The sequence below is a fragment of the Patagioenas fasciata genome, chromosome 15 (genome assembly GCF_037038585.1).
Source record: "Patagioenas fasciata isolate bPatFas1 chromosome 15, bPatFas1.hap1, whole genome shotgun sequence".
Lineage (NCBI taxonomy): Eukaryota > Metazoa > Chordata > Aves > Columbiformes > Columbidae > Patagioenas > Patagioenas fasciata.
In genome coordinates, this window is record NC_092534.1 from 4,670,690 (window position 1) to 4,694,481 (window position 23,792).

Consider the following 23,792-nt stretch of genomic DNA (forward strand, 5'->3'; position numbering starts at 1 on the left):
TCATGCATATTTCAGACATCAATCAAAGCCTCCTTTAATGGCTAGTCCTCCTCTCCATTTTTCATAATCTTTGTATTATTCCCAATATATTTTTGATATTAGAAAATCACACTCCAGTTAGGTATTATACTCTTTCTTTCTTGTTTTTCGTGCTTCTTCCTGCTTCTTTGGGGTATAAAGTAATTTTACAATGTTTTCTCTATGGAAAGGCAAGTCTCTTCCCCATTAGCTTTGAGTTTTCCCAGTTGATTTTGCTGTTGCTCAAAAATTGTTCTTCTGAAAGAATGACAAACAAACCCTTCTATTCTTTTCTGTGCTAGTTTAGCCTTCAACTCCACTTTAAAGCTATCAGTTCGTCATCAATCAATCCTTATGAATGACTTTCCTGCAAGGCTGTTTCTACTTATAGTTATTTTCCTCTTAAAGGACTAAAAACCAAGTTCAAAGTCAAAGATCTGAGAGACCTGAGCACCGTTCAAACTCACCTATGGTAATGCAAAATCAGATCAACAATGCTGAATGTGCTTCTGTTCCCCAAGAAAAGCATTCCAGTGCTCGTTGGAAGTGTTTGGGGTGGTGGATGCTGTAGGACATGTCACCTCCAGACTGACAGCTGCTCCAGACACCTGAGGACAGCAAAATGTTGTCATTGGCTTAGTGATTCTGTGGGTTTCTCCTTTCCCCTTTGGCTCACTAATCTCAGAAGAAGGGGTGAGTTTGGACCGGGGAGGGTGAAATGTTCCGTCTCCCTTTTGCTCCAGAGCTGGAGCTGAAGTTTCCTCCACACCCATGAAGCACGGTGACCTGCAGCCAGCTGTGTTGGTATTTGCCTCCTCTTGTGGTGGCAACAAAAACTGCAACGTTTAGAAAACAGCTGGTGAGCTTCTGTCCATGCTGAAATCTAAGGGAGCGCTGTGCCGAGGCCAGGGCTTGTGTCTGGCTTAGGGACACACTTGGCTCTGAATATAGCAGGGGTGCCTGGGTAGTGCTTAGGGCTCACCACATCTGCTTCTTGCTCTTTGGTCCATGAGTCCTCAAGCTCAGCCCCTCCTCAGGACCTCTGACCCAAGAGGAAGAGCCTGCTCTGGGGAGTGCATCTCCTACAGTGTTTCAAACAGGCCTGGAGAGACGTCTGGACTATATACTGACAATATCCCCATTTGAATCTGTGATCTGGAAAAATAAATAACAGTGACCTGTCCAAATTGAATCTATTGAGCTTTAACAATGCTGACCCATGAATTTTGATAAATATACTTCTACTATTAATAAAGGCACTCAGCTGCTCAACCGTTGAAGGAGGTATAAAAGCTTTCTGGCCGAGAAGCTACAATGCACATTTTGCTGTATTGCTTTCCATAAATCCATTGTTGGGATCCACCTGGCCATGCGCAAAGGTCTCTGGAGAGCATGGAGCTGGCACAATCTGCTCCCCTGTCTCTGCTTGTCTGGTTCTGGTAAAAGGAGTAAAAAACCCTATGTTTCAACCATTTCCAGCTAGATCCTTATTGATTTGTGTCGATGCAGCAGCTCATTGCCAATTGAAGTCACTGTGACAGGGGTCTGGAAAAGAAGAGTATAATGAAGAACTGTGTCCCTGGAGTATGGATCAAAAATTTGCCCTTAGAGTTGCATGTTTTAACTTTGGACAGAAACGTCAGATGATGCTCCATCACTGCAGGAGACTGATGAAAGGCTGTTTGATAAAGTCCACGGAGCTTTGCTATGTCCAGCTTTCAGAGTTATTCACAGATGGAAAAATAGGAGGTCAGTTGTTTCAGCATAGATAAATGTAAAGTGACACAAACAGGGAAACACAATCTAAAACAGGGGAGGCTGAACTTGAACTGGTTATTATAGCTCAGGAAAAAGATGCTGGAGTCGTCACTGGTGGTTCACCAAAACTGCAGCCTTGATGTGCAGGAGCCATTCAAGAAGCCAGCAAAATGTGGTGATATCATCAGGAAGGGCTCTCAGAAAAGAAGGACAGGCATCTTCTGTCTGCTGAGTAGCAGCTTGGTACACCCACATCTGTGCAGTTTTGGTCTCTGGATCGAAAGACACAGTGGACTTAGAGTCCTGAGCAGAGCAAGTGAGATGATCAAGAGGATGGGGCATCTGTGGTATAAGGAGGTCCTGGGAAGGCTGGGATATTTCACTGGAAAAAGGGGAACAGAAAGAGCCAATGTTAAAAAATCATAAAGTGAATGTGGATCTGATGCTCATTGGATTCTTCATGAAGAAGCCATTGATGAGTCTGATAGATTGGTTTAGAATGGATAAAAGGGACTTTATATGGGGTGGGGGAGAATGAACTTCTGGAACTTGCTGCCACAGGAGGTTGTAGAAAAAAATAGGATCAGCAGGTTTGTAAAAGCTAAAGCAAATTCATGAGCAGCAGGTCAACAGGCAAATGCTGAAGGCAACAGACAGGAATGTATCATCTGAAATTGCTATTATTGCTGCTGTGGATGCTGGAGGAGCACAATAAAAAATGGCTGAGCTCATGTGCTCTCCCCAGATGGCATCTCCTGCTGCTGAAAACAACACTGGGAGAGAAGAACCAATGATCTGACCAGTAGATGTTGCCTATGTTCTCAGTTCCACCATCCCTAAGCAAATTCAGATCTTCTCAGATCTGGTTTGTGTGTGATGGGAAGACGGGGCAACCAGCAGGAAGAAAGTTTTTGCATTTCCATTCACACACATCTCTGTGCTGAAAATCTGATCAATGCCCACTGGACAATGTCAAGCGGGCCTGACTGAAAAATACTGTAATATCATGGAAAAGGATTGTGAGTGGTACAATTGGAGTGAAAATCCGGCTAGATCTCGTCATCAAAAAGACACGGTCAGCCACAAAGAGAAAGTGGGAAAACGATGCAAAGTGGCTGTGGAAAATTTCTGCCATTTAGTTGATGAATGGCTCCAAAAGAGCTGTGGTGGCACAGAGAAGGCGTCAGTGGCCAATGTCATGTTAACACAGGTCTGCTGCTTCTCCTCCCAGATGTAAAATCCAAGATGTGGCTTCTGTTGTGAACATCTCCAGAGACAGGGGATTCGTGAGGTTTAATGACTTTTTGGTCACTGGAGCTCGCAAAATGGGACCTGGGTTCCTCACAGGTCCACTTTGAGTGGGACCAGCAGAAAGGTTTGCTAAGATGTTGCTTGCAATGTTAAACTTTTTGTGATGGCAAAGGAGAGCAGACAGTGTTTTTAGTTCTGTCAATATTTGTTTTTATCAACCCCATCCTGTCTGGAAGTGCTTGTACAGCTGTGCCTGCTGTGGCTGCTCTGCTGCGAGCAGTCTGTGCTGTTAGGAAGGAGAGAAAATATTTGAGAGGCTTCCTCACAATTGGCATTTTAGTGAAGGTTGACTCTATTTTCTGTCTTCTACAATAACTTTTCCTTTTCTCACTGGCAAGATAGCCAGTGGAGAAGGTGGAAGGATCTTAAAAAGTGTCAATTAAATTATATTTCTATCATTTCAGACTGTTTGCCTGAAAAAAATGCCCTTACCTCAGCAACTGATGAAACCCATCTCCACACAACCAGTATCTTTGGGAAGCTGTGGAGGGTGATGGGGTTGCAGAAATGAGACAAGAAGGTCCTTTATCATTAGCAGGGTAAGAGGAGGAAACCAAGGAACTATAAACCAGTCAGCTTCAAATCACAAAAAAAAACAGTGGGACATTTAATCAAAGAAAGAGATGAGTAATAACCATGGCCATTGCCAAGAGTGAATCATTTTGGATAAGTCTGTTTTCCTTCTGTGACAGATTCCAGTCCTTGGTTCAACATTATTATTCACTGTTCCTTCATCAATAACTTATGTGTTGTAATGGGGAATGTGCTTATTAAATTCTCAGATGTGCCTGAGCTGGAGGGGCTGCAAGCGCCCCAAAGCACTGGGTTAAAATTCAAAATGACATAGACAAATTGGAGAAATCGGTTGACTATGGAAAACCTGACATTTAGGAAAGAGGAACTGTCCAACCATAATGCAAACAAACTGCTTATGCAGCGGTATTTCAGCAAAAGACTTACAGGCTGCATCAGTCATGAGTTATGCTATTGGCATATTGAATGCCAATGTGGGATGTGTAAACAGAAGAACAGTTTGTAAAACACATGATGTTGCCCCTCATCTCTCCAGCAAGAGAATCTCTCAACTGGAGTCCTAAGATCAGCTTCCAGCAATAAACCAGATCCACATCTTCCCGCTTCTTCTTGGCTAAATTTTGGATGGGAAATTTCTGGTAAACTCCCCCAGAATGCTTGACCTCCTCCAGAAGCATGTGCTTCTCTGTCCCTTTTCAGGAGGCATGCTCTAGGGCCATGACTTTTTACCAGATATTAATAAGAGTAGCGTCCAAGCTACCTGGACAACACTGTTTGCAACCACTCAAGAGACTGGTAAAAGTGTTGTGATTAGGTAAGACATAGCCATCAAGCTTGTTTCCTGATGTCATTTTATTTTCTCTTTCAATAAAAACGAACTATCGTATGGTGACTATCATATGACAAAATATTATGTTGTTCTGTGCATGTCTTACAACCATAGATGCTTTGCCAATCAAGAAAGAATGTTGATGGGTGGCGAGAAAGGCCTCCAAATAGTGTAGACATCAGAACAGGCTTTTGTCTCACCTGAAGATATTCCCCTGAAAGTACCTGCTGGGACTCTGCCTCCTGAGCGCTGCCATGGCCTGGGTCGGGGGGCTTTGCCCCACAAAGTTCACATCCTTTATGTCTCCTGGTGCCATTCCGGGCGATTGTAGCAGTGCAGAGATGCCTCCACCTCCTCAGCAACAGGGCTGCAGCAACAGAAGCTGCAAAACCAACCCGGGCAGGCAGTGGGGGAAGATTTGCCCTGCCCCGCTGCCGAGCTCTGCTGTTCTGTGGTGCTGGGCAGGAACGCCAGCTCAGGGAGGGCCCAGCTTTAGAAAGCTGCTGCCAGTGTGTCTGACCTGTGGGGCAGGCTGTGTCCTGGGGCACATGAAGCCATGGCCACCAAGGGACATGCAGTGAAGGGAGCACAGGACTCACTTGCCCCTGTGCTATGAGGCAGGGAGATGCTGGAGCATCCAGCACTGGAAATGGGCTGCTGGGGAGGGCGCCTGCACCCCTCTGAGCTGGCACCAGTGTCCCCAGCATGCTCTGGACCTGGGGCTGGCTGGAAGCGCATCCTGGCAGCCTGCTCCTCCCTGCCTGGAGGCTCCAGCTCAGCCCTGCAGGCAGGACCAAGGCTTGGCCCTCTGCACCCTCTGCCTGCCCCGATAAAACACCACGGCTTGAGGTCCCCATCTGGTGGCGGCAGGGACAAATGGCTGGGACAAAACTCCCCGGCTCTTGGGAGCTCAGTGGGTCTCTGGTCAGGCAGATCCCTGGGAAAGCGCCACAGAGCCAGGATGCAGCACACTGCCACACGCCATGTGCTGCCCAAGGACACAACACGGCATGGGAGCAGTTGGAAGCAAAGGTCTCGCAGAGGCAGCGGGGACAACTGCCACCTCCTCCCCCTCCATGCACATACTGTCCCTACCTTGCTCTTCCACCTTCCCTGTTAGGGACACACCATGTACATAAAGACCCCATGAGCATCCTCTGTGGCCAGGTTTGGAGCATCTCAATCCTGTGCTGGATTTGATATCTGACCAGCTTTCTCTTCCCCTTCTCACGGTGCCCAGGTGTGGTGGGCAGCTGGGATCATGATGCCTATGGTGCTTTGCAAGAGAAACCCTGGGGGCTAGTGGGTGTCCCTCTCTCTCATTTGGGGTCTCTCCTGCCGTTGATGGTGACTGGAGGCTGTGGGGCTGTGGCAAGCATTCATCCTTGTAAGTGCCAGGGAGTAAAGGGGCCCACAGCGACCTTGCCTTGGCTCTGTGCTCTGGCTCTGCTGGGCCACGTACACTGGGGCTTTCTCAAACCTTCACCCCAAGCACCTCCCAACCCTGGCAGGGACCGGGCAGCCTTACTCAGCACCTGGCAGGCTGTAGCCCTCCAGGACTATCTGCTACCCCGTCTCCCACCACACCCACAGCTGGAGGAGAGCCCACGCTCTTCTTTATCAGCTGCCTGCAGCCCCCCAGCCATGGCCACCCCTGCATGCTGTGATAAGGGCCAGGGGCTCCACTGACACCAGCACTGTGGCACTCAGCACCACTTTGCTGCCTGTGCTCATTTTCCTGCCCTGACACCCTTACACCACTGGGGTTCAGCGCTCAAAAAGCAGGATCTGAGGCTGAGCCTCATCTGCTCCCCTTGCAGTCCCCCATGCCCGCTGTCTCCCCCAGCCTGCCAGCCCACCTCCAAAGTGACATCCCCGCAATGCAGCATTGCGTGGAAACAGAAGAAGTCCTACAATGCCACACAGCCCTCCATGTTGGGGATGCACAGAGAGATGCCCACGCGCTTGAAGGTCCTCAGATTGTCCTCACCATGCCACCACACAGAGGATCATAGGCACTGGGAGCACCTGCACCTCCTGTCTCCTGCAAAAACTTCTAGCAGGAGATGATCTCCAGCAGCTTGGCCTGAGAAGGGACAACAGGTGTGTGGGGCTGGTGTGGCAAGAGGAGATTTCAGCATGGTGTGCTGGTGGGAAGGCCAGGACAGGCTGGAGCTGCAGAGAGCTCTCAAGAGTCAGACTCTGGCTGTTCCCTTCCACCAAGTGCCTGTAAATGCTTCACTTGCTCCCAGAGCTCCACAGCTAGCAGAGCAGTGTCTGCACCACCACCACCCAAAGGCTGCCTCCTCTCAGAGACACCAAAACAAGAGCCCATTTCACCTACATGCCCACTTGGCAGGGGGACCCCCTGTTTGGACCCCCAGCGCAGATCTCTCCCACTCCCTCCCCACAGGCAGCAATCAGAGCAGGACGCCAAGGATGGAGCACAAATGGAACAGATTTTATTTCAGATCATTTGGTTGCTCGCTGTTGGAGGGCTGGCAGTGGGTTGTGTCCAGCTCTAGCCATGTTGCCGCATCTTAACGGTACTTGGCAGTCAGGACGGTGCCCACAGCACACACGAACTTGTCCAGGGAAGCATGGACCTCCGGGGTCAGGAGAGAGGGGAAGTGGATGGCCACCACAACCAGGAAGCAGTGACCCAGCAGCTGAAAGGCAAAAGGAGATGGTGACCAAGGGGGTGAGGCGAGGGGGTGGCCAGGGGTGCGTGCAGCAGGGGAGCCAGACTGGTCACCCCTTCCCAGATGCTCACTTTGAAGTTGACAGGGTCCACACGGAGCTTTTGGGCGTGGAGGTCGCTGAGCTTGGAGAGGGCACCAGCGATGTCATCGACGTGGTTGGCAGCCTCAACCAGCGCATCTGCCACCTTCTTGCCGTGCGCCTTGATCTGAGCGGAGCCATGTGACAGGTCGAAGTGGGGGAAGTAGGTCTTGGTCTGGGGGTAGGTGATGAACAGCCTGGAGGACAGAGGGAATCAGGGACAGTTGGGGACAGATGAGACAGAGCCAGGGCTACATAGAACAGGGACAGTTATGGATGGAGAGAGTATGGGGGCAGATGGGAGGGAGTCACAGACAGACAAGAGATGGGGTAATGATGGATGACGTACCTGTCCAGGGCTTCACCACCCAAGTCACCGGCCTGGCCACCGATTTTGCCGAAAACGGCCTTCACGTTGCTCTTGTCGTTGGCAGACAGCACCATGGTGTCACCTTCGCGTTGGCAGCCCCCAGCACGGGTGCCCTCGCTGGCCGCCGCTGTCCCTTATATGCGGTGTCGGGGCAGCGCCCGCCCCCGGCACGGCCCGGCCCGCCCCGCTCCGGCCCCGCCGCCGCTGGAGCCCGGCCAGGCGGAGCCGCCCCCCCGGCCAGCACCGCACCCCGCTCCGCTCCGCGGCACCGGCACCGGCTGGGGGGGATCTGGCCCCCGCCACCTGATGGGTTTCGAGTCAGGATTAGGGCCAAGGATCACATCAGCGCAGGTTGGGTGGTCCATCCCCTCTGGCACAGACTGACGTTAGGCTTAGGTTTAGGTTTAGGCTTTGGTTTAGTTTTAGGTTTAGGCTTCAGGTTAGGTTTACGGTCTTCAGTGGCACAGGTGGAGGAGTCTGTCTCCCCCCCGGCACAGGTTGGGTTCAGGGCTCGGAACCAGGTCTGACTTGGGTCCCCTGGGCGCAGGCAGCCCTGGCACAGCCCGCATGTGCTCTGGCGGGGACAAGCGGGCAGGATGGAGGGGACAGCAATAGAGGAGTGGGATTATAACTTCAATAGCATGGTGGGAGCCTGTGCCTCACAGATTGAACCTGCCCAGCGCCCCCAACACCCACATGCTGCCCCGTGGGCACCTGCACGTGCATGACCCATCCAACACAGCCTCTGCGCACACACGAGCTGCCCCTGTATGCACAGTGCCCCTACACACGCTGCCATCCAACGCAGCCCCTGTGCACACACTGTCTCTGCCCACACACGCTGCCCCTATACACACACTGCCATCCAGTGCAGCCCCTATACACACATCCATATTGCCTGACTGCACCTACTGCTCTCGTTCCCTCAGTGCACCCCAAAACAGTGTACCCCAAAGCGTGTGCCCTCTTCCTGCTCCCCAAACCACAGCTGCACCACTCTGCATACAAACCCTGGAGTTTCCCTGCCCCAGCCCTCTCTCCTGCACATGTGCTGTGCCAACCCCAGTGCCGCGGTGGACCGGGTCACCCTGGCTCCTGTGCCAGGGGACGCTCAGCAGAGCCACAGGGATCAGTGCTGGGCACTGATGGAAGCACTGGCCTCCAGCAGCAGGAGCTCACAGCCGGGGGAGGAAGGCACGCAGGGCTGCAGCAGCCCATGGTGAGCCCTGTGAGCCTCAAATGATGGTGAGGAAGGCAAGGAAGATGGGGATGGTGAGGAAGATAGGGAGGGTGAGGAAGGTGAGGAGGGCTGCAGTGCTTCCAGTAGGTTCAAAAGGTGGCGCAGGCAGGCAGGGGAGAGTTCACACCCGTGTTTCCTCCATGGCTGATGGTTCTTATCATTTATGTTCAGGGGAGATTAGCTCGAGCTGGCACCTTTCCAGAGCAGGGGAGGAGGGGAGGACGGAGGGGCCTATCTTCTGGGAATCAGAGCCCAGGGAAACAGCATTTGGGGTGGTGCGTCTGCTGCCTCTGTCTGCATCATGGGGACTAACAGCAGAGGCAGAAGAGCCCTTCAAACTGGTGACACAAGAGTAAATGGGTGTAAATGCACAGGAAGACACTGGGATGTAGACTGGGATGTGTCTAAGGATGCACGAAAAGCACTGTGGGCCCACGCGTGCACTTGGGGAAGCATGGGCTGGCATAGTCCCATGTTTCTACGCAGGCAGGGTCCTCGTGTGCCCATTACCTGGCTGCTGCCTGCGCTTGGCCACCACAGAAACTGTTCTTCATGCACCTTCTCCCACCCCTCACAACACTCTTCTCCCTCTGGTATCACAGCACAGAACAAACCAAAGACCAGCTCGTTATCTCCTAACCCATCACCTGTGATCTAAACACAATGATTTTATTTTTTTTTAATTCAGACTCCAAACTGCTGAAACTGGTGGCCTTGTGCTAGACCGTGACTCTACCTGCCCCTCTCTCACCCTGCCTGGGTGCCAGGGGAAGAGCAGACACCCAGCGTGCTGCTGTTCAGTGCTGGGCCAGCAGCTAAACAGCAAAACGGTTGCTCACTCGCCTTTTCTTCTCTGGAGGGAAAGGGGAGGAAATGCTTGTGGGTTGAAATAGAAACAGCTTTAATAAAATAATAGTAAAAGAAAAAAGAAACAAAGCAAATATTTAGCCAGTAGAACACGTGTTCCCAGCAATGAACACCAGAGGTGGACAGTGCAAGCACAGCAAGTTCAGTAAAGGTGCAGAGACCAACAGCAGGACACAGGGAAGGTGCTGGAACCAGGTCTGGGGAACAGGGACAGGAGCAGGACCCCCCCAGGGACGGCGGCCATTGAGGAAAGAGCTGTTCCCAGAAACTTCTTGCTTAAATATGGAACGTGATGTTCATGGTATTGAATACTTATGTTGGCCAACCTGAGTCAGCTGTCTTGTATCCGCTCCTCCTTGCATTATATACCTGCTTACTTGCAAAACATGAGAAACTGAGGGATGACCTTGTCTTCCCTATCAATAAGTATCAACATCAGTGAGTTCTTACATTTCTTTCATGCCAAATCCCAAACACTGGAGAGTTACTGGAAGAAAATGTTAACACTGTCCCAAGGTGCTATATTACTGTTCTCAAACTACATTAAAAAACAAAGGGCCATGCTAATTATCAATAAGAAAGTTAACTAACCTCATGGAAAGTTACCTCAGTTCAGCCAAACCAGCACACAAGCCAGGCATGGGGGCACTTCCCTGGCAGTCACTGGGATTTGTGGCTCAGGGGCTTGAGCCCAAGAACGCTGTTTGTGCTTAGTAGTCTGTGGTGGATATTTTTCACTTCATGAACTTTTCTGATTGCCTTTGGAGCTCATGCAGGCATTCAGCTCCAACAGTGTCCCCAGTAAAGTCCTAAACAACAGTCATGATAGATGGAGCCAGGAAGGATTAATCCTACCCTCCTGGAGAATCCTTCAAGGGGATGCAAGAACCGCTTTTCTTCATCTTCAGCCTCCGCTCCCCAGAGGGGTGCAGGCATGGCGAGGTGACAGGCTGAGCTCCATCACGCTGGCCCTGCTACCAACATCAGCCACATCCCAAGCTGGAGAGGGGGGTGTGGAAGTGGGCAAGGCTCTTGGTGGGGCACCCAGGGAGCCCATGGCCAGCGCTGCCCCCTGTTCCACCGCCTCCTTCCCTCCCACAGGAGCACAGCCCACCCAGGCCCCCGGCCCCAGCACAGACGGACACGATGCTGCAGCAAAGGTGTCTTTATTGATGGCACTTCGGCATGAGCGATGGCTTATCTGTACTTCTCGGCCAGCACGGTGCACACAGCCGACAGGAACTTGTCGAAGGCAGCATGTGCCTCCGGGGTGTAGTCGTTGCCCAGGTGTGTGGCCAGCACCACGTGGAAGCACTGTGCCAGCAGCTGCAAGGTAAAACAGGGCTCAGTACCGCAGACACAGCCCCCAGACCCCCAACCAGGTCCCCGGCCCCCAACTCCCCGGCCCCTGACCCCCGTCCCCTGCCTGCCTTGAAGTTGACGGGGTCGACACGCAGGTTGTAGGCATGCAGGTCGCTGAGGTCAGACAGGGCTTGGCTGAGGTTGCCCAGGCTCTTGACAGCATTGCCCAAGGCGGCCAACACCTTCTTGCCATGGTTGCGGACCTGGTCGGAGCCATGGTGCAGGTCGAAGTGGGGGAAGTAGGTCTTGGTCTGGGGGTAGGTGGTGAACAGCCTGCGGGGGTGGGATGGTCAGTGCTGACCCCCAGCCGAACCCCCCCAGCAGCCCCTGTGGAGCTCTCACCCACTCGCCCCCCTTGCCCGTGGGTTCCCCAAGCTCAACCCGCACCTCTCCAGGGCCTCGGCTCCACAGTCTGGGTGGCGGATTGCCTTCTCCCACACCTGCAGGACCAGCTTCTTGTCGGAGTCGGTCAGCATGGTGGCGGCTGGGGGTGGCGGACAGGGCTCGGTGGTAGCAGGGCCCACCGGGACATCCTCTTATAGTGGCCGGCACCTCCACCCCAGCGTTATCTTATCGGCACCAAGGGGTGGGGGGCCACTGCCTCAGGGGGCCCCGACTGCCCTGGGAGGCCCAGCCCCGAGGGGGCCCCAATGGGGCCTGGCTGTCCTGCCCTGATGTGCCGCACTGCACCAGATCCACGCTGGGCTGGGGGCTGGGGGCAGTGCTTGGCCGAGCTGCCCCATGGTCAACAGCAGCCATGGGCATGTCCCAAGGGTGCCACAGCCTCGACCTCACCAACCTGCATATCCTCAAGCCTCCTGTTGGGATCCACCATTCCCTTCTGGCCAGGCCAGGGTCCTCCCTTTCTCTGCAGGTGTTAGAGTGGATCGCAGTGTCCCCAGTCCCTCATGTCCTCCAGACCCCAGTGCATCCATCCCCTCTCCACCCAAAGACACTGCAAGCCTCAGGGCAGGAGCCATGAACAAGCCCTCCTGGTTCATGCTGGGGATCTACCACAGGAAACAGCATCTCCCCAGCATCCTGGAGAGACCTGAGCAGGGAAGAACCTCCTTTTCGGGTGCATGGACTTCCCAAAATCCATCCTGTGATGCTTGTCAGGCCTGGTCTTCACTTCTTCCCACCCCAGTGTGTGTTGCTACCCCTCTGTAAACACTGGGACATTTGGTAGGGCATATGGTGGTTGGTGACTGTCACATCCTTCACTCAGCCTCTGTTAAAGTCTTTGGTACAAACTTGGAGTTAGGGATACACCAATTGCTGACCTACCACCTCAGTTGTGGGTTTAAATGTTTGGGTTACCCGAGACCCACAAATGTAGCATGTTTGAAAAGCTGCTCTAAACACATTTAGAGAAATTTAGTGGCTTCAGAACTTCTGCACTCTCTCCACCTTGCCCAAACACAGTCTCGAAATTTTGTAAATGGGATGAGGACCACAGCTTGTAGTGCCAGCTCAGGTTGTCAATCAGAGTGTGCTTAAGAATTTGTGCCCACCTTTTTATGTCAGAATTCCTCTGAGACAGGCATGAGCAGTAAATGTAACCTGATTAATAAATTTCTTCACAGCAGCTCACATGGTGCAGTGCTTTAGACGTTTGACCCAGCCAGCCACTGATGCTCTGGCTTTTCCTTGAGCAGCGTTTGCACAGCATCAGGGCCATCTCTGCTTCCCACTCCGCCCCCACAAGGAGTAGATTTTGGGGTGCATGATATGCTGAGATGAGACATAGATGGGCAGATGATCCCAACTAACCAAAGAGGTGTTTTGTACCATATAACAACATGCTCAGCAATAAAAGAGAAAATAAGGGGTTTTGAGGGGTTTTAGGGTGGTTACCCTTTTTTTTGCTCAGGAACTGGCTGGGCATTGGTCTGCCCACAGGAGGTGATGGGTGATTGCCTTTGCATCACTTGGTTTGGTTTGGTTTGGTTTGGTTTGATTTGGTTTGTTTTTTTCACCTTCTTCCACTTATTCGTCACTTACTAAACAATTATTTACATTTGTATGTTTGCTTGATCTTGACTCCCAAGTTTTCTTGCTTTTATTCTTCTTTACCTATTCCCCTCATCCTGCTGAGGGGGCGAGTGAATGCCTGTGTAGTACTTAGCTGTCCACCAGAGTCAACCCACAACAGGTACGTGTGGAGGATCGCTGTGCTTCCCCAGGATGACCATCAGTTCTGCACTCTTCCCTGTCACTGCTTTCCAGAGAAACCCTTGGAATTTGTGGTTCCCCAGATGCCATCAACACTGATCTCCAGTGGCCGCTAGTACTTCCAAATTTCAAATGCATGTAAATTTCCCTGTATGAAAATGAGAGATGTCAAGCTGAGGGGATGGTCCCTTTACCAAACTTGTCTAGCAGGTGTGATAGTCCAAGGTCTTCATGAAGCACATCAGATACCTTATCCATACCCCGTGGAGAGAAGCAGCAGAAGACAATGCCCAGCATCGCTCTGGGCACAATCTCAACATATGGCAATGTAGGTTTTATTCACAACAGGCTACAATGGGTTTTAGGTAGGCCAAACAAAAAATGTGGGTCCATTGAATATCCTAGCAGGGTAAAAGACTGTTTCCTGATCAGCCTGGAAACAGTCTTTGGTGGATGTATCTTTGGTGAGCAGTAGCAGTCACAAGGCTATAACCTGTTCTGGGCTTCTGCTCAATGTTATGTTATTCCCACTGAATATTATGTTATTGCCATTGAATTAGTACATGAATTCATTAGTAGACAAATTAGTACATTAATTTACACAGCTTAGTATTTTCCCCTCCATATTGTGTAGACATTTCAGAACACCCCTGCCTGAACAGTTAAGTGTAGGTAGAAGGCATGGAGATGAAAGCACACAGACCATAGCTCACGTTTGAATTATTTATTGAGTTTTGCAGATGACCAAGCCTCTGCATAGGGGATTTGAGAGGACTGCATAGGAAGGGGTGAATACCCCAGAGCCTGGCAGCTGAGGTGCACCACGGCTGTGCATCCCTCACCCTCTGTGGAGGCCATTTATCTGTACTTCTCGGTCAGGACAGAGGAGACACTGGACAGGAACTTGTCCCACGCAGCATGAACTTCTGGGGTGAAGTCAGTGGGATAGTGGGCAGCCACAGAGCACAGGATACAGTGGGAAAGCAGCTGTAAGGGAAAACACAATACAATCCGGCATAATCAGTAACAGATGTCAGTCTCGGGGTCTGCAAGGGACCTTGTTCCCAGCGTGCTCTGGGATGACAACTGCGTGTCCCAACCAGGTAGCACTGCTGCCTGATGCTGTGCCTGAAGAAGCAGAGTTGCCTTTGGCATAGGGCAAAAAGCCCTGCTTGATACCACTCCTGCTTTCCAGATGTCCCTTCCTCCCCAAGGGAATGCAACAAAGTGGAAAGGTTTAGAACTTACTTTGTTCAAGCCAGGAAATATAACTTGACTAGAGAGGTTCATAAATTACAACAAAGGCAGTAGAAGCTTGAGTCTGTCTAACGCAAACCGTAGGAGTTTGAACTAGACCTGATCTGTCATCAGAAGATCCAACCTCAGGTTAAAAATGAGGTGGGGAACTAGCAGTGACAGGAGTTGACAAGGTTGTGCAGTGCAGGCGGTCATCCAGCTGCCATTAGGCAAAATGATCTGTGGTCACTAATTCTGCGATGGCAGTTTTCACCCCTGAAAGTCTCCGTGCTCACTCACCTTGAAGTTCACGGGGTCCACCCTGAGGATGTAAGCATGCAGCTCGCTGAGTTTGGCCAAAGCGCCTCTGATGTTATCAATGTGCTTCACAGCTTCCCCGATGGCATTCATGACCTTGGAGCCATGACCACGAAGCTGAGCTGAGCCTTGGCTGAGGTCGAAGTGAGGGAAGTAGGTTTTCGTCGCGGGGTAGCTGCAGAAAAGCCTGGAGGAAAACGCGAGAATGAGATTCAGCAGTGGAAGTGACATGCGTGAGATGGTGAAACCTCAGAGCAACTGCAGTGTAAACCTACTAGTGGCTGTAAGACAGCTTTGAGATCTTGAAGCTTACATCAAGACCTTTCTGCTCTTAAACCTCTTCTGCAGTATGTGCAGATTAAACAGTGGGCTAATCTGTACATACTAGAGAAGAATTTAATGTTAAAAATAATTCTAAACTTGTATTTGGGGGGGTGAGCGTATTTTAAAATAAATAATAGCCCCAAATTGTCACTACAGTTCCTATATTACATTGTAAGGTGGTTTGCAGGATCTTCAAACTAATGCAAGCTGAGCGAAACAGAATTGATATGAGGGGTACTCAGAGTCCCAGAAGGAATATCGCTATACTTTATGTTGAGCTGTAAATGACATTTAAATAATTTTTAGTAACATAATAATTTCTGAACAATTTCCCTTTCGTGCCAACTTGCTTAATTTGTATGAATTTTGGATTACTGTGCTATACTCCCTGCAGGGGGTCTAGTTGTCTTGTTTCCTAAGTTTGTTACTTATCAACTGGAACAATGAAATATGAGTAGCCAGTGAATTTAGTGGATTGCTATTCCCTTAGTGCCTAGAAACTGCAAGAGAAGTGGCATTACTTATACAGAACCTGCATCACTTGTACAAAAAAACAAGTTCATTTCATAACAGTGATAACCCCACTTCAGGACACTGAGTATGAATGACTTTGAATTCCTCACCAGCATTCCTGGCTGTGAATTCTTCTGAATTGCTATAACGGGAAATAAACCATTAAATTGCTTAGAAAATTATGTTTTGCTGTAAAATTTTGATGCCATCTATCAGCATTTAGGAGCACAGATATTACTCCAGAAAATTACATAGTGAATGACATAGCGGTCATCCATAAATGCTCCCAAGTCCCAGTGTGCTCTCACTCGTGCAAATTTACATGAGATGCGTGCTAACAGCAAAGCCAGAGACAGGGGTTCTGGGGGACTTACCTTTCCAGTGATTCTGCCCCAATGGCATCGGCTTGGGTAGCCACCTTTGCCCAGATGGTGACCACGGCGGCTTTCTCGGCTTGAGTCAGCGTCATTGTGCAGGCGGATGCAGGCTCGGGTTCAGGCAATGAGTGCTCAGAGCAGGTTTGGACCCCTCGCCCTGGCAGCCTGGGTTATAAAGAGGAAGGGGAGAGCGGCCCTTGGCGCCTGTCCACGCTCATTGGTCACTCAGAGGTCCACCCATGGAGGTGGATGACTCTTATCTCCCCGTGAAACAATGCCTATTTCAGCAAGGGTCAGTGCACTGGCCTCCTTGCTTGCTGGTGTTATCAGCTTCTTGCTTCTGAATGTAACGGCCATGTGGCCCAAAGAAATTGTCTGGACACATATTGATACATGAACAGAGAGATAATGCTGGAAAATTGCAGCAGCAGTGCATTAGGACACATCTTTAAGCTGAGGAGCATACGGACTTCAAGCATACTTTGGAGCTTGGAGAAAAATCTGCATTTTCTTCCTTGCATCACAGATGCAAACACAAGAGTGGGCCTTTCTGTGTCAAATCATACACTTCCAATGTATATGGCTGCCACGTGGCCCTATATTTTATATAAAATGTTTCCTGAGTAGTGCTAGGGACAGGCTGGGTGATGTGCATTATAATTCAGAGGGGGACTGAGACCCTGATTTTGTGGGAATCAGTGGAGATTTTGCCGCTTGCTTCAGCGCTTCCAGGACTTCACTTTGCCAACCTCTTGCAAAGAATTGGGGATGCACTCTGTAATTTGTATTACTTATAACAGCACCAGTACTAATGACTTCTATGGATACAAGGAGATGGAGCTTACGAAATTGAGTAGGGTCCTAGAAAAATGTGTGTGTGTGTGTGTGTGTGTGAAAGCCCAGTCAGATTCTTTTTTTTCATTACTAAATGCCTCATACTGCACATCTTTGATTTATAGCTGTGTGATCTTACTGTTAATTATCCTTTGTACTGTAAAACAGTCCTCAGCAGCACGGCCAGTGCTGGTATGTGCTGTGCTAAATGATGGACACGCACAGGAAAGCCTGGTCCCATGATCGATGCCTTGTAGCTTCAGGGCATGGTCACACTTGATGGGTGAAGAACCAACCAAGCAAAGGCAAGCCTGTAATCACGGATAAGTGGGCAAAGTGTCAAAGAAATACTCTCCTGGAGATGGCTGTTGCTGAACCTCAGGGAATGAATATCCTGCCAGCGCATGCAGCAGCGGTAAATCTCTCTGCCCCCTGATAAACTACAGCGGCCGTACACACCACTGCCGGGTGCTGGCACTGTGCATGGAAAGCTGGCTGGTGCAGCCAGAGAGGTCAGATAGTGCTCTCTGCCCAAATAGCCTTGCACCTTGCGTGGAGAAGGTTGATATGTATAAGGCAGATTCCTTGCCAAAATATGTCTGCATTTTACAGCAATACTACAGGTGGCTACAGACGATGCTCCCAGACACGGCTGTCCTGTTAAGAGGAAAGCCCTTCTAGGGATCTAATGACACTTGGCTTCTGCGTACATTGCGGCATGTCCAGCCTATGGTTATCTGTATGAAAGCACAGATGTCACAGAGGAGCACGCACCAAACTTGTATCCTCTCTTGGCAACCCTGGCGTGGCTGTCCTGCGCTGCTGGGCAGGGGAACCTGACTGCTGGCAGGTGTTGGGACTGGGGTGAGAGCTACGCCCTCATGTGTGCTGTGCTTATGGTGGGAATTTCTTTAGTCCCTTCAGATGGGGATACGTCTCTCCTCTCTGGGTAGACTTTACAGCCCAAACAGACCCCACTCTCCTGGGCCTCTGCCACTGTGTCCTGGGATCAAGTGGGAATGAACCAGTGAAGCTAGAGAAGTGGTAGGGATGGTGTCAGACAGCTGCTGCTGTATCCTCTCCTGTCTCTAATGTTCTGGTGACTGCAGTGACACTCGCAGAAGGGCTCTGACCCACTCCTTGTGCTTTGCACTGGGCTCTGAATCTAAGCATCTCTCGATGTGATCTGTCAGATGAACCTGGAGAAACCTTGGGGTTTCCTAAAGGGCAGGCACAAAGCACTTGATGCTTCTTGATCTGCAAGCCTGGCTTGGTTTGGTGATCTTGTATTATCATTCCCTTTGTGGGGATACGGCAGGCACTATCAGGACTCCTTTCTATTTAGCTGCCCACTGCTTAACCTAATATTTACCCTCCACAACTATAGAATTAAGGTCTGTGTAGACATGAGGATCAGAGTGATGCCCACACAGAAGGGTTCATCATCACTGAAATCTTTATGTAATTTTAATTCATTTTCTGAGAGTTACTCTGGTGCTATCACAAAAGCTGGAGCAGCCCAAAGACAATGGTTTGCTAGAAGGAGCACATCGCTTGCCCAGGATCAGGGCTGCACTGGGGATGGCTGCAGACCCTCCTCAGGAACATGCCGGGCGGGACAAGCGTGATCCTTGGCCACGTGCTGCAATGTGACATGGAGGGTGACAGTCTCTGTCCTTGCATGGACCTCTCAGCCAAGTTCCTCCAGCAGCCCATGGGGTGACGAGACACAGAGGTCTTGGCCTGAGCAGCACAAAGAGTTGGGCAACACGATCACTGGTGATCCCCTGGTCAGAGGATCGATAATGAATAGTGCTCTGGGAAACCCCACCAGAACTGCTTTTCTCTCTTGCTGCTGCTTCTCATAGTTATGATTCATAGACCTGTAGCAGAATGTCCACCCTTGTGCAGATGAAGAATCTTTGTCATGAACCTGTGAAATCTCACCAAAGGTGACACCAAAGGTGATTTTTACTATTAACATAGCTCTTTTTTAATCCCGTTCCAAAAGCAGGCTGTCAGAGTTTCTCATTTTAAAAGGCAGAAGCAAGCAACAGGCCCATTTGCTTGTTATAAAAGCAGGTTTATAATTTCGATCAGCCCTGACTGTAAATCCAGTGACTGACTGAATGGCACCTCTGTGAGATCAGGGATATTCTCCATGGGCAATGCCTCCCCCTCAAAGGGAATTATTGTGGATAGGGTGGCACATGCATCTGCTTTAACTCTGAAAATTTTTGGATGCATTAAATTTTGGAAATCTTAAAAGTGGAATTTTTTCCTGGCTTTATTCTTTAATTTCCTATCAGCTTGCAACACTTTAACTAAACTACAGCCTCTGAGACCTGGAAATGACAAATTTGTCTGTAATGTATTATTTAAGAAAGTACAATTATGCTTTGAACCAGACACACTGGGAAATTTTAACGTAGCTGCCCAGCACTGGGTCAGGAGGAATGCTCTGCTGTGATAATACAGCTGCTCTTTAATCACCCTCAGACAACTCTGAGCCCTCAGCAACACCTTCTCTTGCTTCAGTCGCTATCGCTGGCCTTGTGGAGAATGGCCCTGCAGATTACACCCTGTGCTGTGTGTGCTCATCTCCCTCTTCCACTACCCATCTCTGCCCCATGTCCTGGGGAGAATTGCAGAGCAAAACCCAGAGTGGGAATATCTCAGTGTGCTCCAATATCTAAATAATGCCATCAAATACAGAAGAATTTGCATGCAAAACCCAGGACACCCTCTGACACAACTGCTGATAATTTCTGATCTTGGTTGACCACAAAATAAGATGAAGGCACCAAGGCAGCTGTGCTTTACCTGAGGGACAGTTATCCTTACTAATCTAGAGGCAGGAGTTAAGTTCATAGAAATCATGGGGCAAGTTGTATCAGTGCTGTAAAGCCCGCTGGGATCATGAGAAAAAAGGTCAAGTGCACCTTTCCCCGGGGAGCCAGGAGGCCTGACCTCCACTGCCTGTGGGCACCTGTAATGTCTGACCTGGAGGGAGCGGGGAGCCCTCCCTGGCCATGCTGCCCTCCCTGGCCATGCTGCCCTCGGCCACCAGCTTTTAGAAAAGTTCTGGGGTTGTTAGTGGCTGAACTGGCTGAAAGGCGATGAATGACCCAAAGAGACCAAAGGAAAAAAACATAAATGGGCACTCCAGGCCTCTGGCAGCCCCTGCACAAGGGCTCCAGGGCCAGGGCCATGGCTGGGGTGCCCGGGAGGCCACTGTGCACCGGCTGGGGTGCAGGGCTGGGCTGGAGGTGCTGGGGGCACTGAGCTGAGCTGGAGACTGTTGGATGTCAGCACTTGAAGCACTTTGTACTAAACTGGGGATGCATGGAATGGGGAATGGCGTCCATGGGAAAGTATTGGTCTGAACTGGGGGCATGGGGCTAATTGAGTACTGGGCAGGGGGTGAGGTGCTGGTCTGAACTGGTGGCACTGGGTTGTACTGGGGGCATGAGGCTGTGGGTGTGTGAGGTGCTGGTTTGGACTGGTGGCACTGGGTTGTACTGGGGGCACAGGACTAGGGGTGTGTCAGGTGCTGGTCTGAACTGGTGGCATTGGTTTGAACTGGGGACACTGGTCTACACTGGGGGAACGGGGCTGTGGGGGTGCGAGGTGCCGGTTACGGCTGCGCTCTTCCCGCAGCCGAGAAGCCCCGAACCCGCGGCCCCGCACCGACCCCGGCAGCTCCGCCCCGCCGGCAGCCGGAGCCGCGGCCCGGGCCCGGGTAGCGGCGGAAGCGGAAGCCGGCACCGCCGGGCGGCTCTTCCTGCGGGCCGGGCCGGGATGGGGGAGAGCACCAGCCCCATCAGCGTTATCCTGGTGAGCTCGGGCAGCCGCGGCAACAAGCTGCTGTTCCGCTTCCCCTTCCAGCGCGGCGCCGAGCACCCTGCCGCACAGGCCAGTAAGTGCGCGACGCCGCGGGGCCCGGCCCGGCCTGGGGACTGCGGCTGCCCCGCGCCCGCGGGAGCCTCGGCCGTGGGGCCTGGCAGCCCCGTGTCCCCTGTGGTGTCCCGCACGCACCCCTGTGGGACAGCCCCCCGTGCCTCATACCCCCCGTGCGCGCCTGGCGCCCCTCACACACCTCACACCCCCCAGGGCCCCTCACACACCTCATACCCCCCATGCCCCTCACGCCCCTCACCACACCCCTTGCACCCCATGATAACCGAAGCACGTTATTGCCTGGTGTGGTTACCGACCCGGTGCTGCCTTGCCGTTCCTGGCCCAGCTGAAGCCGTGTGGGGTTTAGGAGCGGTAGGGAAGGGGCAGGCAGGGTGAGAAGTGAAGGCACCCAGCTGGGAGAGGGGATGCAGAAGACCCTTAGTGAGCTTTAACCCATAATGGGTAGAAACTAAGCGACTTTAGTCCCTTGTGTTGAGCAATGGGGTGAAGGAGGTGTAATTTCTCCTGGGAAACAGGACCATTCAAGTGCCAGCTGGGCTCTGCAGTGCCAGTGTTGGTTGTTCCTCTGCCTCCAGCGTTCCCGATCCAGGATGGTGTCTGGGGCAGGACGGCTGTGCCATGGCCGGGGTCGAGGTTCCACCCAGCCTGGCTGGTGGACGAGTGTCTTGGTCCATGGCCCAATGGTGCTGCAGGGTGATGAGGCTGTTTGACTTGGGTTGCTTGTGAGCTGCTATGTTTCATGAGATGTTTGACACTCTTGTTTAGGTTGTGAGTCACATTTTACCAAAAGAATTGTCTTAAAACCCCTTTTCGTTATTATAGGTGAAATCTGAAAAGGGTGAGATTTGCCTGGCTGGTTCCCTCCTGCCACACTCCTGCTTTTTGTTGGTAAAGGATTTCAATACCTGTAACTGCAGGAGGGGTTCTGCAGCATTATCATTGTCCTGAAACCTGAGCAATAATGAGGGAAATACATTGGTCAGAACTGTATTTTTCACTCTCTCTCAAACTGCAAACTGTTACGTGGCACCGGAGAGGAAAGTTGTTTCTGTGAATGTTTTGCTTTCTCTTCTTTATTCCCCAAAATGTAAACCTCTTTCTCCTATTTTTGATGTGGTTTTGAGTGAGAGTAGAAAAAACAAGATCTGGTACTTCTGCCTGAAAGGGAAGGGGCTTTCTGCTTTTAATATTGCTTTTGTTGGATCACTGTTATAGGTAATTTTTAAAAGGGCACAGACAAGTATTCTCTTAATGCTGAAGTATTTTCCTAGTGCACTTATTTTAATGAACAGTTTAGGGAGATCATTTCTTGAAAAAGCTGTCCTTGTTCTTTGTTTCAGATAAACCAAGGAGTCGATATGCTGTGAACAGCTCTGGTGACACCACAGAAGATCAAGATGGGGACTCCAGGTAGGGAAAAACACTTCTCCTTGCCCAAGAGTTTGAAACGAGAGAGGTGGCCTCTTGTTCTCTTGCGTGTTAGTTCAGTAGGCGAATTCTGTCGGACTGTGTAGAAGACAACTTGCAAAGAGATGCTTTAATGCCAAGTTATGAGCAAAGTAATGCTTAATGATGAGGGATTTCTCATGAGGGAATGCTAGTGAATCTGTTGTTTTCTGTTCAAGGTGTAGGTCAAGTATTTTGTGCTCATCAGAAAGGCAGTATTACTTTTTCAAATGTAGGGGTATTAATACTTTGTCAAAATTCCACTTTTCTTTACCTACCTACTTCTAGCTGGATATATTATTCGGTTTCCTTGAATTCTTCCCTAGCTCATGTAATTGTCATATGGAATTGAGGTGTCAGTCAGCACAGGTCTGTTAGCAGGAAGTCCCCTAATATTATCTCCTGTGGATCTGTCTATAGCTGCCGTGCAGATGAAGGGAACATAGGGAAAGAGGAGCGTTTGTGCTGCTCTGAAAGTGTTGGTTCTGATAGAGGTTGAATATTGAGACCCAGCACTGCTTGTGCTGCTTACATGGCTGGGCGTCTGCATTCGGAAATTCAAAGCTTTTTCCCAGTACCAGTGCGATCAGTGGTGTAACTCCACTGCAACACATAAAACTGTTGTAGCAGCTAAATGTGTCCTTCACTTCAGTGATAGCAGCTGGTAGAAGCAATTGTTAATGCTTTTTATATACTAAGTACTGTCAATTTATATTAGGCAAGAGGAGGTGTAGGGAGAATTAATATCTTCCACTAGACTTGCTAATACAGGTGGAAAAAATACACAAGTTGTAGGTACACAGGCCTTTCTTCCAGCACAAAACAAAAAAAATCTTCAAAACTGAACAAGAGGTCACTCAGACTTTTGGTTTTGTATCAGACCATTTTTGCAGTAACAGAAGTTGGTGCCTTGGAGCAGAAGTGATTCTAAGGGGAGAGTGGAGGCAGAAAGGTGCAGGTGTCTTGGAGAGAGCAAGATGCATGTGATGTGTAAAGTAGGAAAGGAAGGAGTTTAACTATCATATGCTGTAAAATCAGTATTGCCATTGAACCCGTGGGCATTTTTCCTCACCAGTGTTTGCTCCCAGGCTTCTGTTTGGAATGTGTTTTGTATGTTCCCAGTGAAGATCAGGCTGGAAAGACCGGGAACGGAGCGACTGTTTTGAGAGGTGTTCCCAGTGCCCCAGTGGCAGCTCTGTCCCTGTAGGTTTGTTGTTCCGCAGGGCAGCGGTGCAGCGGTTCTCCTGCTAAAACACTCCGGCCAGGAGCCCGTGGAGAGAAGTCATCGGTGTGAAGTCCAGCCCGTTTGCTGGTGGTGGTGATTTTCTGATTGGAGTTGTCCCTGGTGGAAGTAATTTGTTAAGTGGTTTTGTATTATTTCTGGAAAGCTTCTTCAAGGAAGAGTTGACAAAAAGATTCCTTCAAATCATTGCATATCAGTAGCATCTGTGATGGTTTTGGTGACACAAATTGAGGCTTTGGAGTGGGCAGTCTGCTAGGTTGAGTTGATGGTGTACGGTAAGCTGGATAATGTGGAAGGGTTAGGTCTTTCCCATGTTTTTGTGTTTGGTAGCAAAG

The 23,792-nt window shown here is 50.5% G+C and overlaps 4 protein-coding genes across 9 annotated transcripts in view; 1 reads left to right on the plus strand and 3 right to left on the minus strand.

Annotated features, from left to right (window-relative positions):
• Positions 1 to 6,890: 6,890 nt before the first annotated feature.
• LOC136108627 (hemoglobin subunit alpha-A) lies at positions 6,891 to 7,738 on the minus strand. The gene is made up of 3 exons (XM_065850647.2): positions 7,581 to 7,738; positions 7,224 to 7,428; positions 6,891 to 7,119 (listed from the first exon to the last, which is right to left on the minus strand). Exons 1-3 carry the CDS (start codon positions 7,673 to 7,675, stop codon positions 6,991 to 6,993), a joined length of 429 nt encoding a protein of 142 aa, XP_065706719.1. The 5' UTR covers positions 7,676 to 7,738; the 3' UTR covers positions 6,891 to 6,990.
• A 3,120-nt stretch (positions 7,739 to 10,858) lies between these two features.
• LOC136108670 (hemoglobin subunit alpha-D) lies at positions 10,859 to 11,607 on the minus strand. Its single transcript, XM_065850725.2, has 3 exons — positions 11,458 to 11,607; positions 11,146 to 11,343; positions 10,859 to 11,041 (listed from the first exon to the last, which is right to left on the minus strand). The coding sequence occupies exons 1-3, from the start codon at positions 11,544 to 11,546 to the stop codon at positions 10,906 to 10,908; spliced, it is 423 nt and encodes a 140-aa protein (XP_065706797.2). The 5' UTR covers positions 11,547 to 11,607; the 3' UTR covers positions 10,859 to 10,905.
• Positions 11,608 to 13,954: 2,347 nt separating this feature from the next.
• LOC136108639 (hemoglobin subunit pi) lies at positions 13,955 to 21,141 on the minus strand. Of its 2 annotated transcripts, XM_065850675.2 has the most exons (4): positions 21,065 to 21,141; positions 16,011 to 16,178; positions 14,782 to 14,986; positions 13,955 to 14,232 (listed from the first exon to the last, which is right to left on the minus strand). In XM_065850675.2, the coding sequence occupies exons 2-4, from the start codon at positions 16,103 to 16,105 to the stop codon at positions 14,104 to 14,106; spliced, it is 429 nt and encodes a 142-aa protein (XP_065706747.1). In that variant the 5' UTR covers positions 16,106 to 16,178; positions 21,065 to 21,141; the 3' UTR covers positions 13,955 to 14,103. The 2 variants fall into 2 exon arrangements, with proteins under 2 accessions (XP_065706747.1, XP_071671366.1); XM_071815265.1 differs by lacking the exon at positions 21,065 to 21,141 and having other exon boundaries at positions 16,011 to 16,238.
• Positions 20,583 to 23,792, plus strand: part of NPRL3 (NPR3 like, GATOR1 complex subunit) — a 43,077-nt gene continuing 39,867 nt past the window's right edge. For 2 of the 5 annotated variants that reach the window (XM_065850672.2, XM_065850671.2), the window contains exons 1-2: positions 20,583 to 20,684; positions 22,109 to 22,178. Coding sequence is in view for 3 of the 5 variants with exons in the window: in XM_065850669.2 (XP_065706741.1) it covers positions 20,649 to 20,766; positions 22,109 to 22,178 (188 nt within the window). In the remaining 2 variants the exon portion in view is untranslated. Of the gene's footprint in view, positions 20,767 to 22,108; positions 22,179 to 23,792 lie in introns of all 5 variants that reach the window. The other 3 variants (XM_065850669.2, XM_071815262.1, XM_065850670.2) reach the window with 2 other exon arrangements.

Excerpts from the sequence above, each read along its gene's own strand:
- LOC136108639 (XM_065850675.2), bottom strand. The coding sequence starts at position 16,105 with ATGACGCTGACTCAAGCCGAGAAAGCCGCCGTGGTCACCATCTGGGCA. Across the intron at positions 14,987-16,010 it reads GGGGCAGAATCACTGGAAAG|GCTTTTCTGCAGCTACCCCG; the intron begins GTAAGTCCCCCA and ends GTTTTCCTCCAG. Across the intron at positions 14,233-14,781 it reads TGGACCCCGTGAACTTCAAG|CTGCTTTCCCACTGTATCCT; the intron begins GTGAGTGAGCAC and ends TTTCCCTTACAG.
- LOC136108670 (XM_065850725.2), bottom strand. The coding sequence starts at position 11,546 with ATGCTGACCGACTCCGACAAGAAGCTGGTCCTGCAGGTGTGGGAGAAG. Across the intron at positions 11,344-11,457 it reads GGAGCCGAGGCCCTGGAGAG|GCTGTTCACCACCTACCCCC; the intron begins GTGCGGGTTGAG and ends CCACCCCCGCAG. Across the intron at positions 11,042-11,145 it reads CTGCGTGTCGACCCCGTCAA|CTTGCAGCTGCTGGCACAGT; the intron begins CTTCAAGGCAGG and ends GCCCTGTTTTAC.
- LOC136108627 (XM_065850647.2), bottom strand. The coding sequence starts at position 7,675 with ATGGTGCTGTCTGCCAACGACAAGAGCAACGTGAAGGCCGTTTTCGGC. Across the intron at positions 7,429-7,580 it reads GGTGGTGAAGCCCTGGACAG|GCTGTTCATCACCTACCCCC; the intron begins GTACGTCATCCA and ends TCTGTCCTCCAG. Across the intron at positions 7,120-7,223 it reads TGGACCCTGTCAACTTCAAA|CTGCTGGGTCACTGCTTCCT; the intron begins GTGAGCATCTGG and ends TTTGCCTTTCAG.